Raw genomic sequence first — 23,016 nt, 5'->3', positions numbered from 1 at the left:
AGACTCGCGTTCCAACTCTTTAGCAACAGCGTCGCCAAAGGCCTCAAATTTTATCGAGAATTAGGGTCATCGGGTTTCGAAGGCAGTGAGGGCACTGAAGAATTTACAAGGCATTTAAACTGTATTGCCGCCGCATTAAATTCACATATTTCTTCTAAGGCTCTTTATAAAGACTCTTCTGATCACTAATTCCTTGCTGATTTTCTTCAGTGTCTCACAACTACCACCAACACATTTGCGTCTGCTACAACAATGTTTAGTAGTAACCTTGCAGAGTACCTTAGAAATAGCAAATGGCTCCGGAGCAAAGGATACAAATATAGCCTAACAAGGAAACTCGCCCAAGACCCCTTGGAACATCACTTCGGAATTTTGTCTTCACTCAGTTCAGATGACCATCCTTCGACGATAGATTTCCTCCATATGCATTTACTACGAAGCAGATCCTTCTTAACATTGCTGGAAACTCTGAAACGAAAAGTGATGATGAACTACTCACATCGTTTATGAACCAAATGCGAACATTAGCGCGAAATGTGGAATTACTCAACAAGACAGTTAGGAAGTCTGTAGAAACCTGTATAAAAGGAAAAATATGTTATTCATGAAAAAATATATGGTCAATACTGGGAAAGTGCTGTGCCCGAGTTGGTGAATACCACTCCTGCTGCGTTATTGACATGTTTAGTGTATTATGTGGCCGGTTATGTAGTAAATCATTCCTCTAAGTTTATTGTGTGTACCCTCTGTGCCCTTCGACAGGAATGTAATAGGACTAAACATTGTGCAGCTCTCACCCAAATCAAAGACTACCGACCAGGTAGGAACGTTAGTTTCTTAAACCATCCCTCCTAAGCTGTATATGACGTACTTATTCAAACAGAATTGAAAATTAAAGAAAAGATTAGCTCAGCAAGTGCAATGTGGGATGAGATCTACATATCTTGACGCTCTTTCGATCCAGTCTTCGGGAGCAGGTTGTTGCAGAGAACACATCATCGATATTATTCCGAAATTAGTCTACCACTATTTAAAGTGCCGATTCTTCTTCAGGACAAAGTAAATCCGAAGATTTTTACAAGGTCGTAAATCCGTCAAGTCATCTCGCAAACTCTCAAAGGTAGCAGGCCACTAATCATGGTGAGTAATTTAATTCATTTATAGGCACGTAAAATATCATTCAGCTATTTACTAGCATTTCGTAGGTTTTTCTGTCTCTCAATTCGCATCTTGTTACGAAAAGATTATTTAAATACTGAACGTATAATTGCTTTCACAACGTTTCAGAGTCGACCTGGTTGGCAAGTTGGTATAGCGCTGGCCTTCTATTCCCAAGGTTGCGGGTTCGATCCCGGCCCAGGTCGATGACATTTAAGTGTGTTTAAATACGACAGGATCATGTCAGTAAATTTAGTGGCATGTAAAAGAACTCCTGCGGGACAAAATTCCGGCACATCCGGCGACGCTGATATAACCTCTACAGTTGCGAGCGTCGTTAAATAAAATATAACATTATAACATTGACAACGTTTCAGATCCCATTGTATTTTCTGTGACGAACGTTCATAATAGTAATACCTGGTAGAAGACTATTAATTATGAATAAGAGACTGTAAAGATACTGTATTTCTTAAGTTACGAATAGCCGGGTTAAATGGAAGAAATTGGCTTTTAAAAAGGACTACATTCAACGTAACTGTGAATTCCTTCCGAGTCCGCGCTTAGTAACAGCGCCGCGTTGCGGCGGATCCGTGTAAACTCACAGAGTGCGTACACTATTTCTTCTATTCGTCCTGGTAGAACTGAGAATGGACCAAGAACAATAATAGTGAGTAGAACTTCTTTTTATGATTATTATTATTTATAGGGCAGGTTAGTAAGTTATTTTGGTGTAAAAGTGGAATAGTTGGTCAGATATTAGATGAATTTGGAGGGGGGGTCGTTAGAATAAGTGGTGTTGAAATGTGCTGCTGTGTGATGTATCACTGTGGTAAGATGTTATAGGAGGTGGTTTGAGGATAATATTGTCGTTGAATATAATTCCTGGACCACACAGATTCGTTTACTTGGACTTGGAGTTGGAACTGCCCTGCGTCGCATTTGTGAAAATCCAAAAAACGAGCTGTTCTCTCATGACGTTGACTAGATTCACGGATTACATAATGAAATATATGATGGACCCCCTGCAACAACTGTCTAACTTCTCGACATTGTCGTCTCTGTAATTTGACGAGATCATGTTTCATTCCCAGGGGCAACGACATGTTTGTTTCACATCCTCGGGTTTGATTTCAATCCCTAGAGAATAGTAATTATGAAGAGATGGAACATAAGTAGGCACTGCTTGACAACAAGCGTGGGATTGTTATACTGGCTATATCAGCAATCACTAGGAGGAAAGACACGAAACACTTTCCAAGTAAATTATATATAACTTATTATCCATATATACCTTGTGTTGATTTCAAAACTTCCCACCTTGATTACTTTTAGATCTGCAAAAGTCACGATTTTGAGGAAGACATCGATTTAGTTTTTGAGGGGGAAGTTCATAAGCACTACCGGTACTGATTGAATTTTTTGTTCCACCCCTTCACCCTCTCTCACTCCAACTTTTGTATTTCAAATTGCACATCCTATCTTTTTTTTTTAATTGGCTTATTTTATGACGCTTTATCAATTACTACGGTTATCTAGCGTCTGAGTGAAATGAAGGTGATAATGCCAGTGAAATAAGTCCAGGATCCAGCGCCGAAAGTTGCCCAGCACTTGCTCTCAATGGGTTGAGGGAAAACCCTGGAAAAGCCCTCAGCCAGATAACTTATCCCAACCAGGACTTGAACCCGGTCCTCTTGTTTCACGGTCAGACATGTTATCTGTTACTCCGTTTACTCTATCTTTAGATTCAACATTTTAAAGGGGATTATGAACCCTATCCGTCTTTATACACAGTAGCGTGCAAATTAATCCGAACAAGCCAAGTATAGGATAAACTGGATGTTCAACGCACCTCAGCAATTTAAGTGGTCTCCTTTGTTTGTAACATTGACACGATGTGGCGTGGATCCCACTAAATTTTCACAAAGGTCTTAATTTCTTCTTAAATAGGGGAACATATACGTTTTTCTTTTGTGGAACAATGGTTTTGTCATTCTCCTTTTGAAAATTGACTACAAGTTCGCAGTCGGGTTGACATCAGTGAGTTGCCTGGCCAAGTGAGTATCTGGTTATTATTCTGGTCGAAAAACTTACATTGTTAGCAGTCTTTCTAAATGTGTGATGATATGTTGTCATGTGTTGTTGAAACATACTATTGCCATCCGCAAATGATTTCAGCAACTGCAATAGAACTTTAGTTTCTAATATGCGAATTTACTTGTCATTATTCATCATTCCCTTCATATGAATTAAAATCCAAGCCCTTCGTGAGCAAAAAATACTTTGGGAGGGGGTGTTTCAGTGCTTGTTGAAAATGAGCTCATGAATCCTTTTCGAATCCTTTACGGACGTAAGTAACATGGTGGCCATGAATTTCGAAATAAGATTCATCAAGCCATTCACTAGTTTCTACGTAGTTTTGCGTATATGAAGCGTTTTTTTTTTTTTTTTTGCACATATCAGGAGTTAGCAGTTGTTTTTAATAGCTTACGAGCCTTTCGCCCAACTTGCGAAAGTCTACGATTCACTGTTGTAATGCGAATGTCTATCCCATTTGCAGCTATTAATTCGCGAATTAAGTCGACAGCAGATGGTCTACGATTTATTTTACTTTTTCTAATAATTAAACGATCATCTTCCAGTGAAGTCTTCTTTTTCCAGCTACATTTTCCTTTTTTTCTAGGGCGTGATGGATCCAGTCTCTCGATATCATTTGAGGATGAAATTACCTGTAGCCAAGTCAATACCACATTCAGCAGCAATTTGCCTCTGTGTCATGGAAGTATGCTCTGCTAATGTTACAATTTTGTAACGTTTTTGTGGAGTTATAGTATCTTTCTCTGAAGACGTCAGAATGAGCAAAGTAATGGAATAGTATGTCATGACAACTAAAATGCTTTTGGGGACGAAAATTGAGAGGAAAAAATATTATAAACTTCATACCTTCAACAGTGAAAGTCTGCTACATTACAGAACTCAAGTAGCAATGTGCAGCTGATAGATCAACAATCAAAGAAAACGCTGAAAATGTTCATGATCGAATTAATATGCACTCTACTATATGTTGATATAATATTAAATTCAAATAAAGGTAAAATAAAAAATGGTCTATCCGTTTCTGAGATAGAGCCAGAAACGTATCGTTTAATGCAGTGGTTCCCAACCGGTGTGTCGCGCAACCCCATGGAGTGTGTCGCGAAATTTTGGAATTGAAAAATAAATTTTATGCCATCCAGGAAGTCTCTTTACAACGCATTTTTTATTTACAACAAATTCTTTGATATGGTAATTTTATTTTGACACAGACTTTACCAATGAAACATGAATACGTGTAACAATACTCAGTTTAATTTTTCTGCCTGGCGATAATTTTAATGAAAGTCAACACCTCCAACAATGCTTAGTAATTCGTTTACTTTTCCCACTTAGTAATAAACAGAGTTTACAATTGTCAGAACATGTTGGTCAATTTCAGAATATACGTGTGAGCGGTTGATAGTGCGATTATTTTATCAAAAATGCTTTATTAGATTTTATCATGAACAAATTTTTAATTAAAAAAACTCAATCTGCATTAAATTCTGGGTTAGATGCTAATTTAAATAATGTGAGCGAAAGTTCCCTTCAGGGTTCGCAAAAACGTACTACGTTTCGTAAACATTATAGTGATGAATACTTGCAGTATGGTTTTACCAGGCGTGGAAATGAATATAAACAAAATCCCGAGTGTTTTGTATGCGGAAATGTTTTGTCAAATCAATCGATGGTGCCGAATAAACTAAAGAGACATTTAGAACCATAGGCGGAGAGAGAAACATTTCCTTGGGGGGTAAAGCAAAACCATAGAATCCCCAAATAACAGGGTTATAGAGGACATCAGTTACTTCTTCCCCCGTTATAGCTTGACCGTGGTACAGTATATCGGAATATGGTCATTTAATAAAGGTATTTTCGGGAGGGCATATTTCTTACAGTGTTACATCCATATCCGCGATGTTTCGGACCGAGTTGTATAGGGCTTGAACTGTAGGTCTACTACAAATTATAATAGGGTATAACTTAAAACAATCTCCCTCTTTTTCTCTCTCTCGTACAGAAACACATGCATACATCAATAAAACTATGTAACAGTGCTAACAGAAACATTTTTATACGAAGCTTACCTTCCTGAAGAAATCATAACAAATAAACTCTAATTATTTTATTTAATCACGTCTTTAAGTTTACACATTATATCGGAATCACTTTTCTTTTTTTCTGCATTGTTGTGCAGTATGTTATTCATACATCCCCAAGTGGCGGCCTGAATACCTGCAGACTTCTAACACATGAGTTCAGTCTGTTACAAAAGAAAAATTAAAGTGCTTCCATTCTTCAAGTGAGATATAGGAAAGTTAAAATAAATAGGCCTGTTATAGTCCAGACACATGATCTGAAGACATTAATTCATCACTTTAAGCACAGAAATTTAATCATAAACAAAAGCAAGAAAGATCTTTTGAATTCAATATTTTCTAATGTTAATAGAAAAAAAAAGTGTTCAGACAAGTTTGAGAGGGCGTGCCCCCCCCCCATAACTCCTCCTATGTTTAGAACTGCCGTTTTCAACGTCATACTTATGTGAATCAGCATTATCTATCATGAAAGTCGAGAATTCTAAACAAAGTAACAGACTGCTGCATCTTGAAGATGATTTATGTCGGCCTGCCAGTCATAAGACCACGTATAGAAAAACATTATGGAATCCACGAAGCGCAGATTTCATATTAATTTAAATAGGCGAGTTTCCCAAAAACAATAATAAAAATATTTTATCGGACACACAGAATAGGCAGGTTGAGATTTTTGATACATATCTTTTGTTTTTTTTTTTTATTCTAATGTAAATTCTAATGTCACTCAAGTTGCTGCTTGTTTCTTTTTTTTTCTTTCTTTTTTTTTTAGAGTGCGTGTTAACATCGACCTGAGAACAACACTGGATGTCCGACACTACATAGAAATTGTTAATAGTGCTCTTTTCTGACGGAACACTCTGGAACGGCATTCTGGCTCCTTTTTGTTACATTTTTCATCATGGAACCTAAATATGTGTGAATAACTATGTTCTTAATAGGGCTATTATTTTTCTTTGAATTTCACTTAGACCTCGAAAGTCTTAGTTGGACGGAAATGAGGTTAAAAACGACAAAATTCCCGTGCAGTGAACAGTAATAATTTCCCCGTCCGCTATAAAATATTCTACACAGAGTTCCACCACCTTTTTCTCCAGAAGAAAACACTGGTTGTTATTATTATATCAATATTTTAATAAAAACATAAGTGTGTCGCGATGTCGTGGGCGTTCAGTAAAGTTTGTCGTCAGCAGTGGCGGCTGGTGGTGAAAATTTATGGGTGTGCACTCTTAAACAAGATTGTCTAACCTTGACATAAATACATGCATACATACCTTAGCATACAGATGGAGGTTCTTCGCCGGAATTTCAGTAACATTATTTCCTTCCAAGTTCATTAGTGACACTTTCAGTCCATTTAAAAATAGTTTATGAAATATACAACTTAAGTTTATTAATTAACGTAAAACTACAATGAAACACAATTACAAAACGCTGAATAACCTTTCAATCACATCACATTTCAATCAATTTCCTGTGAATAAAGTTCATTCTTCTGTCCTTCTGTTGTGAAAATTTATCGATTAATTTTTCATTGAAGTTCGGGATTGGTCAAACAAGTTGTTTTTCAATCGACAACATCGCTAATGCATTTAGTCTCTCTTGTGACTTTGTGCTGCGGAGAAAGGTTTTAATCCTCTTTAGTGTCGAAAAACATCTCTCCGCTTCACTAATGGTCATGGGTGTGGTAGTCAATACTTTGAGAACTTTCAGAGCTTCACTAAATATTTTCTGCAAATTATTCTGAATAATGAATTCTAGCAAATCAACAGCACAGGCTACATTCCGGAAGTCCTCACGCATGTAGATGATTTCTAATTCTGTTCTCAGTTTGGAACTATCAACAAATGGATAGGCTTGACATGCTTGGAAGAGGCTTTCCTCTGGGAAATTTCTATTAAATGATACGAAATTTTCCGAAGAAAAGAGATTTGATGCCATAAGATGGCCTGTGAAGGAGAAACGTTTTTTAGCTTGCACAGTAATAACATCACACACTTCTTTAGCTACAACTCTTCTTGAAGCTGGAGTCTCTTGACGTCTTCATTTCGTTGAAGACGGGTCTTCTGAAATGTCGTCCACTGTATTCCTAACAGATTTCACTGCAGATTTAAATTAAGAGATTGCACTGTTCACTGTAACAGTATCTATTATTCTCTTTTGGAGCTGTTGATATAGAATATTCACATGTGGCATTATGTGGTGAAAAAATTCAAGCCAGAATAAGAACACAGGCTGCTCCATTTTAAAACGCAGACCTCTTGCTTGTGTGATGGTATTTACTTGTTTACTTGAATTCTCAATTATCTCAAGACATTCCATCAATGATTCTCTGTATTCGTACACTGTTTCTACAGTTCTAGATTTGAAGTTCCATCTGATGTTTGAAGCTGAAGGAATTCTTCTGCCTACAAGTTCATCTAAAACGTTAACTCTTTGAGGTGAGTTGGCAAAAAACTGAGGAATTTCAGTGAGACCTGCAAAAAATATACGAACTTGTGTATTTTGGCTGGTCGCTTGAGCCATTATCAGATTTAGTTTGTGAGCATAACAATGTACGTAATGAGCGTATGGATAAATTTGTTTCACGATCTCCTGTAGACCCGAATGTGCTCCACTCATCACATTAGCTCCATAATAGCTCTGTGACATAACTTTGGTCTTGTCTGATACCACTTCTTCTAAAGCGTCTTTCATACAAGTAGCCAAAGCCTGTGCGTCATGGCCGAAAGAGTTTTTGAATGTCCAGAATATTTCAACTGGCTTTCCATTGGAGAGCAGGTAGCGAAACACTATGACCATTTGGTATTGGGACGAAACATCTCAAGTCTCATCGGCTATTACGGAGAGGAAATCGGCTTGTTGTATTTCTGTTTTAATTTCATCTCGGCACACGTCAAGCATACATTGTAAGAGATCATTCTGGATTTCTTTAGATGTTCCTTTAAACACTGTTGCCCTTTTTAGATGATCCTTTAATAGTGTATCCAATTCAGATGTAAAATCTATTAGTCCTCTGAAAATACCAGGGTTCACGGAATCTTCTGTCTCATCATGTCCTCTCAGGGCCAACTCGAATATCCCACAAAACTTTATGCATTCAATGATTTGTGATAGAACGTGTCGGTTCTTTGATACCTCAATATTTTGTTGTTCTATGTTCCTCCTGAATGCACAATCAAGTTGTCTGATTTCATATTTCTCTAATACCTAAAATTCTAATTCAGCATTCATATGCATTTTTGATTGCTCGTGTTTGTCCACTTTTTGTTTTAAGTGCCCTAGATCACAAAAGCCTGATTTCGTCCACGTATCACTACTTCTGTCTTTGTCACACGCAAACATTAAGCACGGAAAACAATATATCCTATTGGTTAGTTCACAGCCACAAGCCCACCCATACTTGCTATACACATCCTTATGAAATAAACGGTTCCTAGCCTTTCCTTTGCACATGGTCGTTTGCACTAAATTCAGATTTGGAACTGGTCTTCCTTTTTCTTTAATGGTCAATTTTTCTTGCAGCGTTAGGTGGGAAAAATTAAGGTTTTTTAATTCTAGAACAGTATTCATTATGTTAACTTCTCAGATCTATAACACTGGTAATAACACGCACTCAAATCTATAGGCCTAATGATAACGCGCATTCAAATACTCCACAATTCTAAACAGAAACACTCACAACCAAGATAGCCAACGTCTCGTAAAAATATAAATATTTAATCTTATATTTTCTGCCATGCGTTATTCGTTTAGTACTCTAATATTAGGCAAATTTAAATTATAACCATACAGAAACTTAAAAGTTGACAAACTACAAATCAATTTTAGAGTAATTAATTTGAATTTTTTTGGTATTAATGCAATATCCATATAGTTGGCTGTTCTGTGAATTTTAAATATGCTATGAAAGTCAATCTAGCTCCCGTTTTCATAAGGATAAATATTGTTGTTATATCAGCTCGATCTTGAGTTTAAGACGGACCCTCCTCGATGTAATGTATTACTTATATATTCACAACAATACATGTTAAATATTGTAAGCGTAATCCTTAATGATATTACTCCATTATAAAATGTTGTGAAGTTTTTCTAGAGACCATGACATACACATGTGAAACTCTGGACAGGCAATATTATCTAGGCGGCAGTGTTAAAAATTTCGTCTGCTAACTTCTGAGAGAGATGGCATACTCTAACTCGTTGACTAAACCACGCATGCGCGCTTCTATGAGCCAGGCAAAGAAGTGTCTCCCATCTCGGCTATATCGGCTGTACTTTACAAATAGCCCCTCTTTCCCCCACTTCAGCCGTACGACCCATACTCTGGCTACAGATTAGCAACTGGCGAAAGACGAGGCCTGAGTCTGTACAGAGAGGAAAAACAAACGCGCTACATTCAAATATGAAAACTGTGGGGCATATAGAGTGTTTGCTGACGCTTTAGGATATTATAAGGTTATGTTTTTTTTTTTTTTTATATTTCTATACAAATTAAACATTTCAAAACGCTCTTGCACAAGAACGGGTGTGCACTGTCTCCTCGGCGAATACCCAGAAACCGCCACTGGTCGTCAGTCAAAAAAGGTTGGGAACCACTGGTTTATTGAATAACAGTAATACAACAGGGGTTAAAATGAATACAAGGTATTTATAACAAATGACAATAGAAACAGAATCACAACAGTAGTTCACGGCCTACTGATAAATACCTGAAGATCCTAAATACGCGATATGATGTTAAGACATGTATAAATGGAAGAAAAATAAAATAGGATAATTCTACGACAATAGAAACTTCAGGCAAAAACAATTTGGTTTCTAGTATACACAGTAATAGCACAGTATCTTCATAATTTGGCCTAATATCAACTAACTTTAATTCAATAAATGATACATTTCTGTTTAATTCAATAAATGATACGTTTCTGGCTCTATCTCACAAACGGGTGGATGGAATTATTATTATTATTATTATTATTATTATTATTATTATTATTATTTTGGTAGATGGATAGGATCATCCCCTTTAAAATGACGTGCGTGAAGATAGGAAGTGCAATTTGGAATTAAAAAATGGGAGTGATTGTGAAGTTATTGAACAGAAAATTCAGTCAGTAGTGGTTTTGAACTTACCACTCAAAACCTAAATCGAGTGTTTTTCCTCAAAATCGTGTCTCCTGCAAATCTAAAATTTTATTATTCAAGGTGGGAAGTTTTGAAATGAACATACGATATATTAAATACACAATGTGACGCTCAATATCATTGCTATAACATAAACATTTGCACCAAATATTTATTACAGCAACCCTTTTCTTCGTTCGATAAATAATTTTTGCGGATACAAATCCAGTGGACACAGTTGATTTCCAACAGAGAATTATAGGTTTGTCTTCTAGTCACACAAAGTGACTTAGAGTTTTTTTTTCGGCTTATTTGTAAATTGCTTTAGGGGAGAGTCGGGTAGTATCGGACATCGGGTAGTATCGGACAGAGCGTTTCTTTCATCTACCACCATATGGTAGTACCTGAATGACATGGTTACGTTTCTCTATGCGACATCACAGAAACGTAACCATGTCAATCAGGTACTATCATCGTGTGGTAGATGAAAGAAACTCACTGTCCGATATTACCCGATGTCCGATACTACCTGACTCTCCCCTAACATCTGTGGTCATATTGCGTGTGTAGGATCTGTGGGTATACCAGTAGGCCGTTTTTTTTTACCATTGTTGAGTTCCTGTTTCTATTGTACCGTCCACACTTGTGGAGTAACGGTTAGCGCGTCTATCCGCGAAACCAGGTGGCCCGTGTTCCAATCCCGGTCGCACAAGTTATCTGGTTGAGGTTTTTTGCGGGGTTTTCCCTCAACACAATATGAGCAAATGCTGGGTAACTTTCAGTGCTGGGCCCCGGACTCATTTCACCGGGATTATCACCTTCATCTCATTCAGACGCTAAATAACCTAAGATGTTGATAAAGCGTCATAAAATAGCCTATTAAATCTATTGTACAGGTTGGTTATAATTAAACGTGTTCAGCGTGGCACACCACGGACTGTAATGATCGTAGGAATGTGAAACTTCGTAGATATGCTAATTAACCAATGCGCTCGCGAATTATGCCAAAAAAGTTCCAAGTCTCGCCACCAGGTGTAAATATGGCGCTGTAAGCAGTCAAAACGTGCAATTGTTTGTAACTCTGACGTCAGTATGTTCTTCCGGTTGCATTGCATTGTGTCAGTTCCCTGTTGCTTGGTGACGCGTGTTGATTCCGTTAGTGAAGTGAATGTTTTCTTTGAAAATTTAGAAGGTTGAACTTTTCCTTGTGAAACGCAATGGCTATTTGGAAGAGAGACAGTGCACTGCTAGTGAAGTTGTTTTACCAGAATGACAGCAATAGCAACGCTGCATTGCGGGAATATCGCCGACAGAAACAGTTGAGAAGAGGTCACATGTCAATTAATGGGCTTAAGAAAATGATGAGAAAATTCGAGGAACAGGTGAATTAGATGTCGCACCAGGGAGTAGATGGCGGCCCATCCCCATAGAAGTCGTTGATAAAGTTTCTGTAGCTGTAGCTGGCCGTGCAACACATGACTTAAATTTTGCAACCAGTGCTCGTGAATTGTCGCTCTCCTGGTTAAGAGTTCGCAAGATTTTGTGGTGCATTTTACACTAGTATCCCTACAAAAGTCATACTGTACAGCAATTGAAACCCCGTCAATTTAATAATAACCACCTTGACCGTGTTCAACTTGGCACAGCACGGACTGTAATGATATTAGGAGTGTGAAACCTCGTAGATATGCTAATTAAGCAATGCACTCGCGAATTATTAAAAAAAATAATTAGTTCCACATCTTGCCACCAGGTGAAGATATGGCGCTATACCCATTCAGAACGTGGTATGGGCGCAGGAAAATGTATGAAAAATCAAACATACGGTAACGGCACTTTTATTAGGAACTATGGTTACAACCACTGTTCAGTATGGCCTCCCACCTCAGCAACTTGTTGCATCCGTAACACGGCATGGTCGACAGTTGCTCGTAGCATATCTGGTGAAATCAGAGCGACATGTCTTTGTATGCTAGCCTTTAGGTCAGGCCGTCCTCTCTCTGGTGCGACACGTAATTCACCTGTTTCCTCGAACTTTTTCATAAATTTCTTCAGTGTATTAATTGACATGGGACCTCATCTCAACTGTTTCTGTCGGCTCTGTTCCTGAAATGCAGCGTTGCTATTGCTGTCATTCTCGTAAAACAACTCCACTAGCAGTGCACGGTCTCTCTGTTCAATAGCCATTGCGTTTCACAAGGAAAAGTTCAACCTTCTGAATTTTCAACGAACATTCACTTGAATACGCGTCACCAAGCAACAGGGAACTGACACAATGCAATGCAACCGGGAGAACGTATTGAGTTACAGACAATTGCGCGGTTTGACTGCTTACAGCGCCATATTTACACCTGGTGGCGAGAGTTGGAACTATTTTTTGGCATAATTCGCGAGCGCATTGGTTAATTAGCGTATCTACGAAGTTTCACACGCTTACGATCATTAGAGTTCGTGCTACACCACGGTGAACACAGTTTAATTATAGCCACCTTGTATCTTGTAGATGACAGGTTCATGTACTTACGTACTTACAAATCGCTTTTAAGAAACCTGGAGGTTTATTGCCGCCCTTACATTAGCCCGCCATGGGTCCCTATCCTGTGCAAGATTAATCTAGTCTCTATCATCATATCCCACCTCCCTCAAATGCATTTTAATATGATCCTCCCATCTACGTCTCGGCCTCCCCAAAAGTCTTATTCTCTCCGGCCTCCCAACTAACATTCTATACGCATTTTTGTATTCGCCCATACGTGCTACATGCTCTGCCCATCTCAAACGTCTGGATTTAATGTTCCTAATTATGTCAGGTGAAGAATACAATGCTTGCAGTTCTGCGGTGTATAACTTTCTCCATTCTCCTGTAACTTCATCCCTCTTAGCCCCAAATATTTTCTTAAGAACCCTTATGTTCATGTAACTGAATATAATTTATGTTAATCTTGCAGTGTAGGCTTTCACGGCCGGAGTCTATAGATCTAGATTCATTTTTCCGGGCTGAGAGGCCGTGGTCTATTGGTTGGTTTTATACCAGACGTTTCGTGTGCAACTGCGGCAGACATCTTCAGTGGAGTGGTATCCGAGGTCGCAAGACTCTTCTCGGCGTACCTGAGGCAACTGATCCTGTGGCTGGTTGTGCGGGCGTATTTATAGTGCGGCTCGCGGGCCGAGGCCTGTTGTCGCTGCGGTCCGCGCCGCTTTGTTCGCTGCTCCCGTTCTGGGTTCCGTCCTTTTATTGTAGTGGCTTCTTATCTGTTCTGTTTAGTGTTGGTACCCGGTTTGTAGGTGTTCGAATTCCTAACAGGCCAACTATTCATGACTTTGTCAATAAAGTCAGACGAACAGGATACTTTTTGAACAAGAAACGTGTTCAACAAGCCGTGTACTGACAGAAGAGAAGCTTGATGAAGTAGGGGCCTAGTTAGAGCACTCACCCCGCAAATCACTGCGACGTTTAGCACAAGAGGTTAACATTTCCAAGATGTCAGCTTTTGTGGCAACGAAACTTCTGAAACTTAAGCCGTACAGGGTAACTGTAGTTCATGTTTTACAACCACAAGAGACTATAAGTAGGATTCATTATTGCAATTGGTTTGTGCGACGTGAGTAGAATAGAAATGACGGTCATAAAGCCTGTCAGACAGGCTCCCACAGGCTCCCCATGTGACGTCACAAGTGGGCGTGGCCAAACTATGACGTCGTGAAGGGGGTGGGGCTTAAAGTGATACGTCACGAAGAGGCGTAAATTAAAGTATGACGTCATAAAGAGTACAAGGTTAAAGTATGACGTCATAAATTGGAAAATGTATGTAATTGAAGTTGGAAATGGGGGAGGGGGAGTACAAATTTGAAATGCACTCGTTCATAGTCGCGTAACGTAAAGTATGACGTCATAAAGAGTGTAAGGTTAAAGTATGACGTCATGCACTAGGGCAGGTATGTAATTGAATTTGGGATGTGACGTAATAATTTTAATTGCACATGTTCATACAAATTTATATAGTTGACATACACAAGTTCATACATGTTTGAAAGTGAGATGTAAAAATCCCACCTGCTCGATGATTTGATTACATATGCATAATCGCTATCTCTTACGTGTGCAAATATTACGCAAGCTTGTTGATTATACATCCGGCAAGTGTCTGAAGACGCACAATTGCTGAGTAATTGATGAAAGAATTATCTATCACACATGTAAATTAAACACATACATTCTTCGTCTTGCTACACTAGTCAAAAAATTTAAACTTTGAAAATTGTGCCGAAATGAAACATTGTTACTATCCACATATTTGCCATGCTGAATCCAAAAATGGAACCCATTTTTCAGCAGCACCCTCAGATTTTCAGTTATTACCCTTATTACACTTCTGAAACGTTCGATACTAACTAAGCAGTTCCACATTTTTAATATCTAATGCAGAATGCATAAACATAATCTTTCACTATTATAGTGGTGTTAGTACTAAAAATAAAGTATCCTTCATGTTATAATGATGTAAATAGCTATATACATTTACGTAGTGCAAGGAGGTGTCGCATTAAAACACTTTTGTGTATGTGTGTGTGTTTTAGTATTCTCTCTCTGTATGAACGAGCAGTAATCACTCATCATAGATGGATCCTATCTCCCTTTTTAACGCTGTTCCATCTGTAAAATGTCTTAGTGAAAGCGTTCCCGTTGTTCGTCACTCACTGCACCCAAGTCTTTACGAGAAAATCTAAATGAGAATGCAGGAAGTAAATTTTGACAGACATCCTGTATCCAAAATTCTTATAATTTTGAAAGAGACTCTGAACTAGTTGTCATTATTTTCTTCCTTCTTGTTGCCGAGGATCTCATTCACAACACTTTTAAATGACTCCATGCTACACGTTCGTTTGGAGTTAATTTTTCTTTAAAAAATCGATCACGCATCATTTTTTTAGCCTCAGGTCCAATGAGTATTCCTTCTAAATTTTGCAGCACTCAAGCCAGGGAATATTCTTCGTAAATATTTGAAACCTTTGCCTGTTGTGTCCATACTTTTCATAAAGTTCTTCATGAGCCCTAATTTAATGTGTAAAGGATGGAGATATATTTTTAGTGGGTTAACTAAAGGTTTAAATTTTAAATTATTTTTCCCAGGAGTGAAATCTTCTCTTCTTGGCCATTCCTTGATTATACAGGGTGTCCACCATGAACCTGACACATTTGAAATTGCTGTATAATTCATACTGCTTTGGGTAAAAAGAAAAGAATGCATGCAATATCAAGAGTAACTCACCAAGTTTTATTAAAAAAATCAGTACACCTCAACATGAGATCCTCTCGTTGCACGTAGAACATCTAGCCTGAATTCAGTTTCCTGCCGGGTCTTCTGAAGCATCTCGGGCGTAACGGAATTGACGGCATCTCTTATGCGGCCGCGTAGCTGTTGAAGATCACGAATTTTGTGGCCTGTATACACTTTGTTCTTGACATATCCCCACAAGAAAAAGTCTAGAGGGGTAATATCCGGTGATCGAGGTGGCCATCTTGTCGGTCCATCACGCCCAATGCAACGACCGGGAAATTGTGTGTCGAGAAATTCTCGAACGATCAGGCTCCAATGTGGTGGGGCGCCGTACTGTTGAAAGATGACGTTCGGCTGCAAATGCATTAACTGAGGCACAACAAATTGATCCAACGTGTCGAGGTAGGTATTGCGCGTAACTATTTGTTCTGCAAAGAAAAAGGGGCCTATGATCAAATTATGCATCAATCCGCACCATACATTTAATTTCGGGCTGTCACGAATGTGTTCCACAATGCAGCGTGGGTTTTCTGACTCCCAAATACGCGCATTATGTGTGTTGACTTTGCCCGAGAAATGAAAAGTGGCCTTATCAGAAAAAGCAATGCAAGTTAAAAATCCTGGGTCTTCATCAATGTGCTGTAACATGTCGATAGCAAATGCCTGCCTCTTATTACCGTCATCTGGTTTCAGTTTATGAACCAACTGCAATTTGTATGCATGAAACCCAAGAGAGCGATGCAGTATCTTATGTACCGTGGACTTCGGCATCTGCAGTTCTCGTCCCGCTTGTCGAACTGACTTGTGTGGACTTCGTTCATACGCCTGTCTCACTGCCGCTGCACGATCCTCTGATACGCACACATTACCACCACCATGCAATTTCACCACACTTCCCGTTGCCAGAAAGTGCTGTTTCCATGTCTTAATGGTGTTCCGTGATGGTGGGTCCTTCTGGAACACGCGCCGAAAGTTGCGTTGCACTTGAATCACCGAATTTGTTTCAGCATACCACCAGATCGCTTGTGCTCGTTCTTGCGCTGTCGCCATTTTGACTTAAGCTACCGCAGCGCCACGTACAACCTCTCGCGCGGGTTTTTAAAAATAGCCAACGAAATTTCCACAGTTTCCCTACATATTGTAATGCATGTTACCAACTTATTTCCATTCATTGATTTTTGGCAGCCGAATGAAATGTGTCAGGTTCATGGTGGACACACTGTATAGTGATGCTGAGTATCTCGGCTGTCCCAAAGGCACAGAAAAAAGCATATTTAGTGAATCCACTCTGCATTCCATGTAGAAGACTTTAAGATCCCGCAAATATGCCAACAATGGTTTTCATATTTTAATGACTTCAAGAATGCGACTCATGTTTTCGTATGTTTCTTTCATTGCTGCACTGTATGCTACACATATATAGGAAAGTTTATTACGATTGTGTAAGAAAGCGGCTTTCAGACTAATTTTAGAAGCATCTATAAATAAGTGCCACTCTTCAGCATTATGTGTAATACCTAGATTGAATCAGTCCATTTACATCGCTGCATGTACAAACTCCAGAATCTGTAACTATAAAAATTGTTATAGATCCTTATTTATGTTTCTAAATACTGAAACATTAGTATCTTTATCCAGCACCTTCCATTCCTGAAGACGAGATTCTAGAATCTCAGTCAGCTGTTTAGTTAAGTACAAATCAAGTACCAGATCGTTGAGTTCCACCTGTGTTTTAAATGTGGCTTTTCTTCTCTTTCTTCATCTGGAATGTAGACGTCATACCTTGATGTAGAGGGCTGCACATCATCAGATGACTCTATGTCAGATTTCGATTCTTCTTCCCATGTAGAAGGTGGAATGGGAACAGGTAAATTTTCTCCATGAGATATTGGTCTTATAGCTGTTGGAAGATTAGGAAACTGAATGAGTCTTATTTTTTTAAGAAAATCCAGTAACATTGGTTAAGCAGAAATAATAGTTATCTTCGTGGTTCTTTTGTTCATGCAATGCCATTGGTTCGGAAAGTTTTTACAGCTACGCCTTTGCTTCTTTATTTCATTTAACATAGAACAGTTCACACTACTAACAAAATCTCTACACCCAAACTAAACAAAATACAGACTGACTGTCTCTGTTTTCATTACCAGGCACCCTGTAAGTCTATATTTTCTTTCAAGTATCAACAAACCATGATTCAGATGTGTCAAGTGAAGAGGGACTTGGTACATGTATACTAGTTATTGAAAAATGTGTATAAATTCTATATTTATAAAGCTAAATTATTGAAATTTATTTCATGTGTACTTTGTTAAATGGGAATACGTACGGATAAATTGAAATTAAACGTAGGCTCCTGTGGCTTCCACCAGTTTCCTCAAGCGACCGGTAATGGAATCCACAGTCTTCTGGAGGAAGTTGCGTGGGGCATTGGTGATAATGTCCCGAATCCGTGCTTCCAATTCTTTATTGTCCCTGGACGGATTGTGGCATTCCTTCCTTTCTCCACATGGCACCATCTCTGAACGAAAACAACGGAATTACACACTTCATAGCGAACAGCTCGTTCGCGAACAAACGGGTGATCGACCATCTTTGCTATTGTTGCGCGAACCGCTCCTCACGGCCACTATCTATACCACGGACGCGCAAAAGTTCAAACTCTATTTAATGATTTACATGTACACACAATTTTCATTATGGTTGCATCAATATTAAAAATTCCACATCCAATTAATCATACCTAGTTACTTCCCGCTAGCACTGTATTTATGGCTATTCATAAAATACAATATTGTTGCAGTGCTCGGAAACCTGATGTGATCGAAAAAATCTGATTGCATATTTGTAATCAGCGCATCAGACTTGGTAATAATCAGCATTCTGTTTGTCGGCACAAAAAATGCTGTTGACTAGTGCTATTATTAAGATTCTAATGTAATGGCAATTTAGTTGATAAATAGTAATGGGGAATGGAAATTCGCAAGTGTTAATTGAAATTGGAATGGGGGAATTATTGATGGCGTAAATGGTTGTACTTTAAGCCAATTGCTGAGTAATTGATAAAAGTTAATCTAGCACACTTGTAAATTAAACACATACAATCATTATTATTATTATTATTATTATTATTATTATTATTATTATTATTATTATTATTATTATTATTATTCGGATTATAATTTAATACTCGTAATACAGTAATTGTAGCAGTTAAAAATCCCACCTGCTCAATGCAGATATATTTGTCGTGTAATGTTATTACCAGGGAAAGGATTTATATGTAAATACATATTTACTTATAAAGCTAATATAATTTATATTTTGCATTATCTTTATGTTTCACAATGTGTAGGGTTGAAAAATCCTACTTTTATTTTCCATATTTTTCCATATTTTAGAGTTTAGTACATATTTTCGTTAATTTCCATATATTTTCCATATTTCATATAAAACAGTCCATATTATATTAGGTTTAACAATAAAACAAAACAAAATTCCATTAACTTTTAAAAATACATTTCAACAATAGAGATTTAAACACATGTTCAGTAATCCCTTTAACATCAGAGTTATTTGAAAATTAGCAGTCCTATCAACAATGGGAAAGTAAGTTACAAAACTGTATTAATTTAATTTAAAATTTTTAACAGACTTCAGTTGTGCAGCTCAACAGTTAAATGCCAGTCAGAGTACACATAGGTTCAGTTTTGTAAATCATACTATAAAGACGGTAAATATGCCAAAAGTACGTCATTCAGTCAATTTAAAATCAAAACTAACAAGTTACATTTCAGAATTTAAAGAAGATGGTTTATCAACTGACAATAAAATATTATTTTGTAATTTGTGTCAGTGTGCAGTATCATCTACACAAAAGTTCCTGGTGCAACAACACATTACAACTAGTAAACATCAGGCCAACAAACACTAAATTCCAAGCAGAGACAATTGTTTTTAACACAACCAACAACATCGAATGTAAGATCTGAGTTTAACATCGACCTGTGCCGTTCTCTCATCTCTGCTGATATTCCTCTCTACAAACTAAAGAATAAGGTCTTCAGGGAATTCCTTGAAAAATATACTCAACATACAATCCCGGATGAGTCAACACTTAGGAAGACGTATGCTCCATCCATCTACGATGAGACAATACAGAAGATAAGAGATGAAATTAAAGATAGTTCAATTTGGGTTTCCATTGATGAGACTCCCGACAAAGAAGGTAGACTTGTTGGTAATGTAGTTATCGGTTTGTTAAGTGAACAATATTCTGAACGAATTCTTTTACATTGTGATGTTCTAGAAAAGTGCAATAACAAAACTATAGTTAAACTGTTCAACGAAGCTATGGGTATCCTGTGGCCAAAGGGTATTATGTACGATAATGTGTTATTCTTTATTAGCGATGCTGCCCCTTATATGGTCAAAGCTGGACAAGCATTATCTGTTGTATATCCTAAATTGACTCATTTTACTTGTGTGGCGCATGCATTTCATCGTGTGGCAGAAGTGGTCAGAGACAATTTCCCTAAAGTAGATTTGTTGATTTCATCAGTGAAAAAAGTATTTCTCAAAGCTCCCAGTAGAGTTAACGTGTTGAAAGAAATGTACCCTGAAATTCCATTGCCACCAAAGCCAATTTTAACTAGATGGGGTACATGGCTAGAAGCAGTTGAATATTATGCCGAACATATAGACTCTATTAACAATGTTCTCCTTGCATTGGACTCTGAAGATGCAGTCTCAATTGATACTGCGAAAACAGTTACCTGTGACATAAGTGTGAAGAATGACTTAGCTCACATTCAGCATACATTTTCATGCATCATAAAAACGCTCAAAAGTCTCCAAAATAGGCACCTTTCACTATCTGAAAGTTTTGAAATTATAAATAGTACTGTGGAACAACTGAATCGTGGTAGAGGTAAAGTTGCAGATGCAGTAAGAGCTAAGGTGGACACTGTACTTTCAAAAAACCCTGGATATGAAGAACTACAAAAGGTTGTTGCTGTGATGAGTGGTGAATCAACAGTGAAGATTAACTTGGACTTATCCCCAGCAGACATTGTGAAATTGAATTATGTACCAGTTACTTCTTGTGATGTCGAACGCTCTTTTAGTCAGTATAAATCTATCCTCAGAGACAATAGAAGAAGATTCACTTTTCAGCACTTGAAAGAAATGTTTGTAACCTATTGTTATGGTAACAGACAATAAAAATTGTGTTTTGTTGAAACTACATTGGAAGATAAGGTACGTCCATTATATTTTTTGTTTAGTTTGATTAAAATGTACCAATATTTAACGTACATAGTCATTTTTTTATAATTTTAAGTCCATATTTAATTCCATATTTTGGTAAAAATCCATATTTAATTCCATATTTTGGTAAAAATAACTACATATATATTTACATATTTCATATATTTTTAGTCCATATAAATCCGTTCCCTGGTTATTACATATGCATAATCGCTTTCTGCTATGTGTGCAAATATTATGCAAGCTTGATAAATGACATCCAACGATGCAATTGCTGAATAATGATAAAAAAAACTTGTTTTTGATTATGTAGCATAATGGCCATCTGCAGCGTATTATATTACACGAATACTGTATTGATGATCGCAATCTGCTATGTGTTATGTTGTCCTTTGCGGATTGGGGATGGGAATGTTGTTGATAAAAGAAATCAGTAACAAAATAAAATTATATGTATAGTATATTGAGTAAAAAATAAGTACAATGCAATGATTATTCAAATACATTTTCAATTAATGAATAAAAATACTGTGTCCACCAAAATTGAAGAACTTTTACGTTTTGAAAGGCGCATCCCACATTATTGTCTCTGCAGTGATAGAAACACATATTCCTTTTTTTTAACCTAGAGAAGTTAGGACACTCCATTTCAAATCATATACATGACCATTAACAAATTGTTCCATTTTCCACACCCCTTGTGTAAACACACTAATTCCACATCACTGTAATTAACCACAAGAGTCCATGGTGATATGCGAAGAGTTTGAAGTTCGAACAGGTAAACAGCATCCTTGTCGCAAATTCCCGTACAGATGATGAGTTCTTTTAAAATGAAATTGTTTGGAAACCTTGAACATCAATGGACATCTTGGAACAAAATAAAAGCGGTGTAAAATGATACCTAGTGTAAATTGTATAATATAGAAAAAAGTGACACATACTTACATTTTTCTACACCACTGTTTGCACCATGTTTGTGAGAGGTGTATATCGTGTAGAATAAGGGAAAATGCAGCCTTGAACATCAATGGACGTCCTGGAACAAAAGAAAAGCTATGTCGAATGATACCTAGTGTAAATTGTGTAATACAGGAAAAAAGTAGGCCTAACACATACTTACATTTTTCTACACCACTGTTTGCACCATGTTTGTGAGAGGTGTATAGTTGACAGCACAGTCGTGTAGGATGAAGCAATATGCAGTTGTGTGTGCTGCTATATATACGCTTGTCAATATATCAATACGTACATTTACTGCTCCTATTTTTATTTCATCATGTTGTTTGGACCAATCAATGACGAAAAGTGGTGCTTTATCGATGAAATCTTTTCTTGATAGCAAAGGATTATTTGGCTTGTTGTAATATGAATTTTGAAATTTGCTGTATAATTCATATAATAGAGCAAATTTGCTACTTTCAATATCAAAATTTAGGTTATTGTATGGATAGAATTCATCATTCAAGTATACTTTCAAATCAGTAACATTACAATGATTATTTATTTATTTAACCTGGTAGAGATAAGGCCATTAGGCCTTCTCTTCCCCTCTACCAGGGGATTACAACTGCAGTATTAAGAATACAATTACAATTATAATTACAATTAATATTGAGTTTACAAATACAATAAAAATCAAAGTACTAAAATATTAACAGACTAATAAAAGCTAGACAGTTCATTGATTAAAGACGCTATTATCCTTGTCAATTCCATTTTTGTCTGTTTGAAATCCAATTATCACATATCTTGGTTTTCGAAGCTTATTCGTTGTTGTAACATTCCACATAATCTGTTTTGTTGCAGGTAGTGACGGATATTCAAACAACTGCCATGAGCGAAAAGGAATGCTGAGTGGTGTATCACTTCTTAGTATCTGTAAAAGTCGAAGTCTTTCGGGATGGGAAACTGCAATAGTTCTACATCAATTTCAAAAAGTTCACCTCGGTATGACATTTTCATGGAATTGCTCTCATACAGTATTGCAATAATAGATTTCATGATTTTAACAA

General features: G+C 37.3%; 1 protein-coding gene across 1 annotated transcript in view; it reads left to right on the top strand.

The window, feature by feature from the left end:
• The window catches only part of LOC138704946 (protein transport protein Sec16A-like), a 572,743-nt gene extending 549,727 nt beyond the window's left edge, over nt 1–23,016 (top strand). The window contains exon 28 of the mRNA XM_069833405.1: nt 22,811–23,016. Within this exon, the coding sequence (XP_069689506.1) occupies nt 22,811–22,858 (48 nt within the window). The 3' untranslated portion in view covers nt 22,859–23,016. The remainder of the gene's footprint in view (nt 1–22,810) is intronic.

The sequence above is a fragment of the Periplaneta americana genome, chromosome 8, assembly GCF_040183065.1.
Source record: "Periplaneta americana isolate PAMFEO1 chromosome 8, P.americana_PAMFEO1_priV1, whole genome shotgun sequence".
In the NCBI taxonomy this organism is placed as follows: Eukaryota; Metazoa; Arthropoda; class Insecta; order Blattodea; family Blattidae; genus Periplaneta; species Periplaneta americana.
The sequence above is the reverse complement of the archived record's forward strand: the minus strand, read 5'-3'. Positions and strand labels throughout refer to the sequence as shown.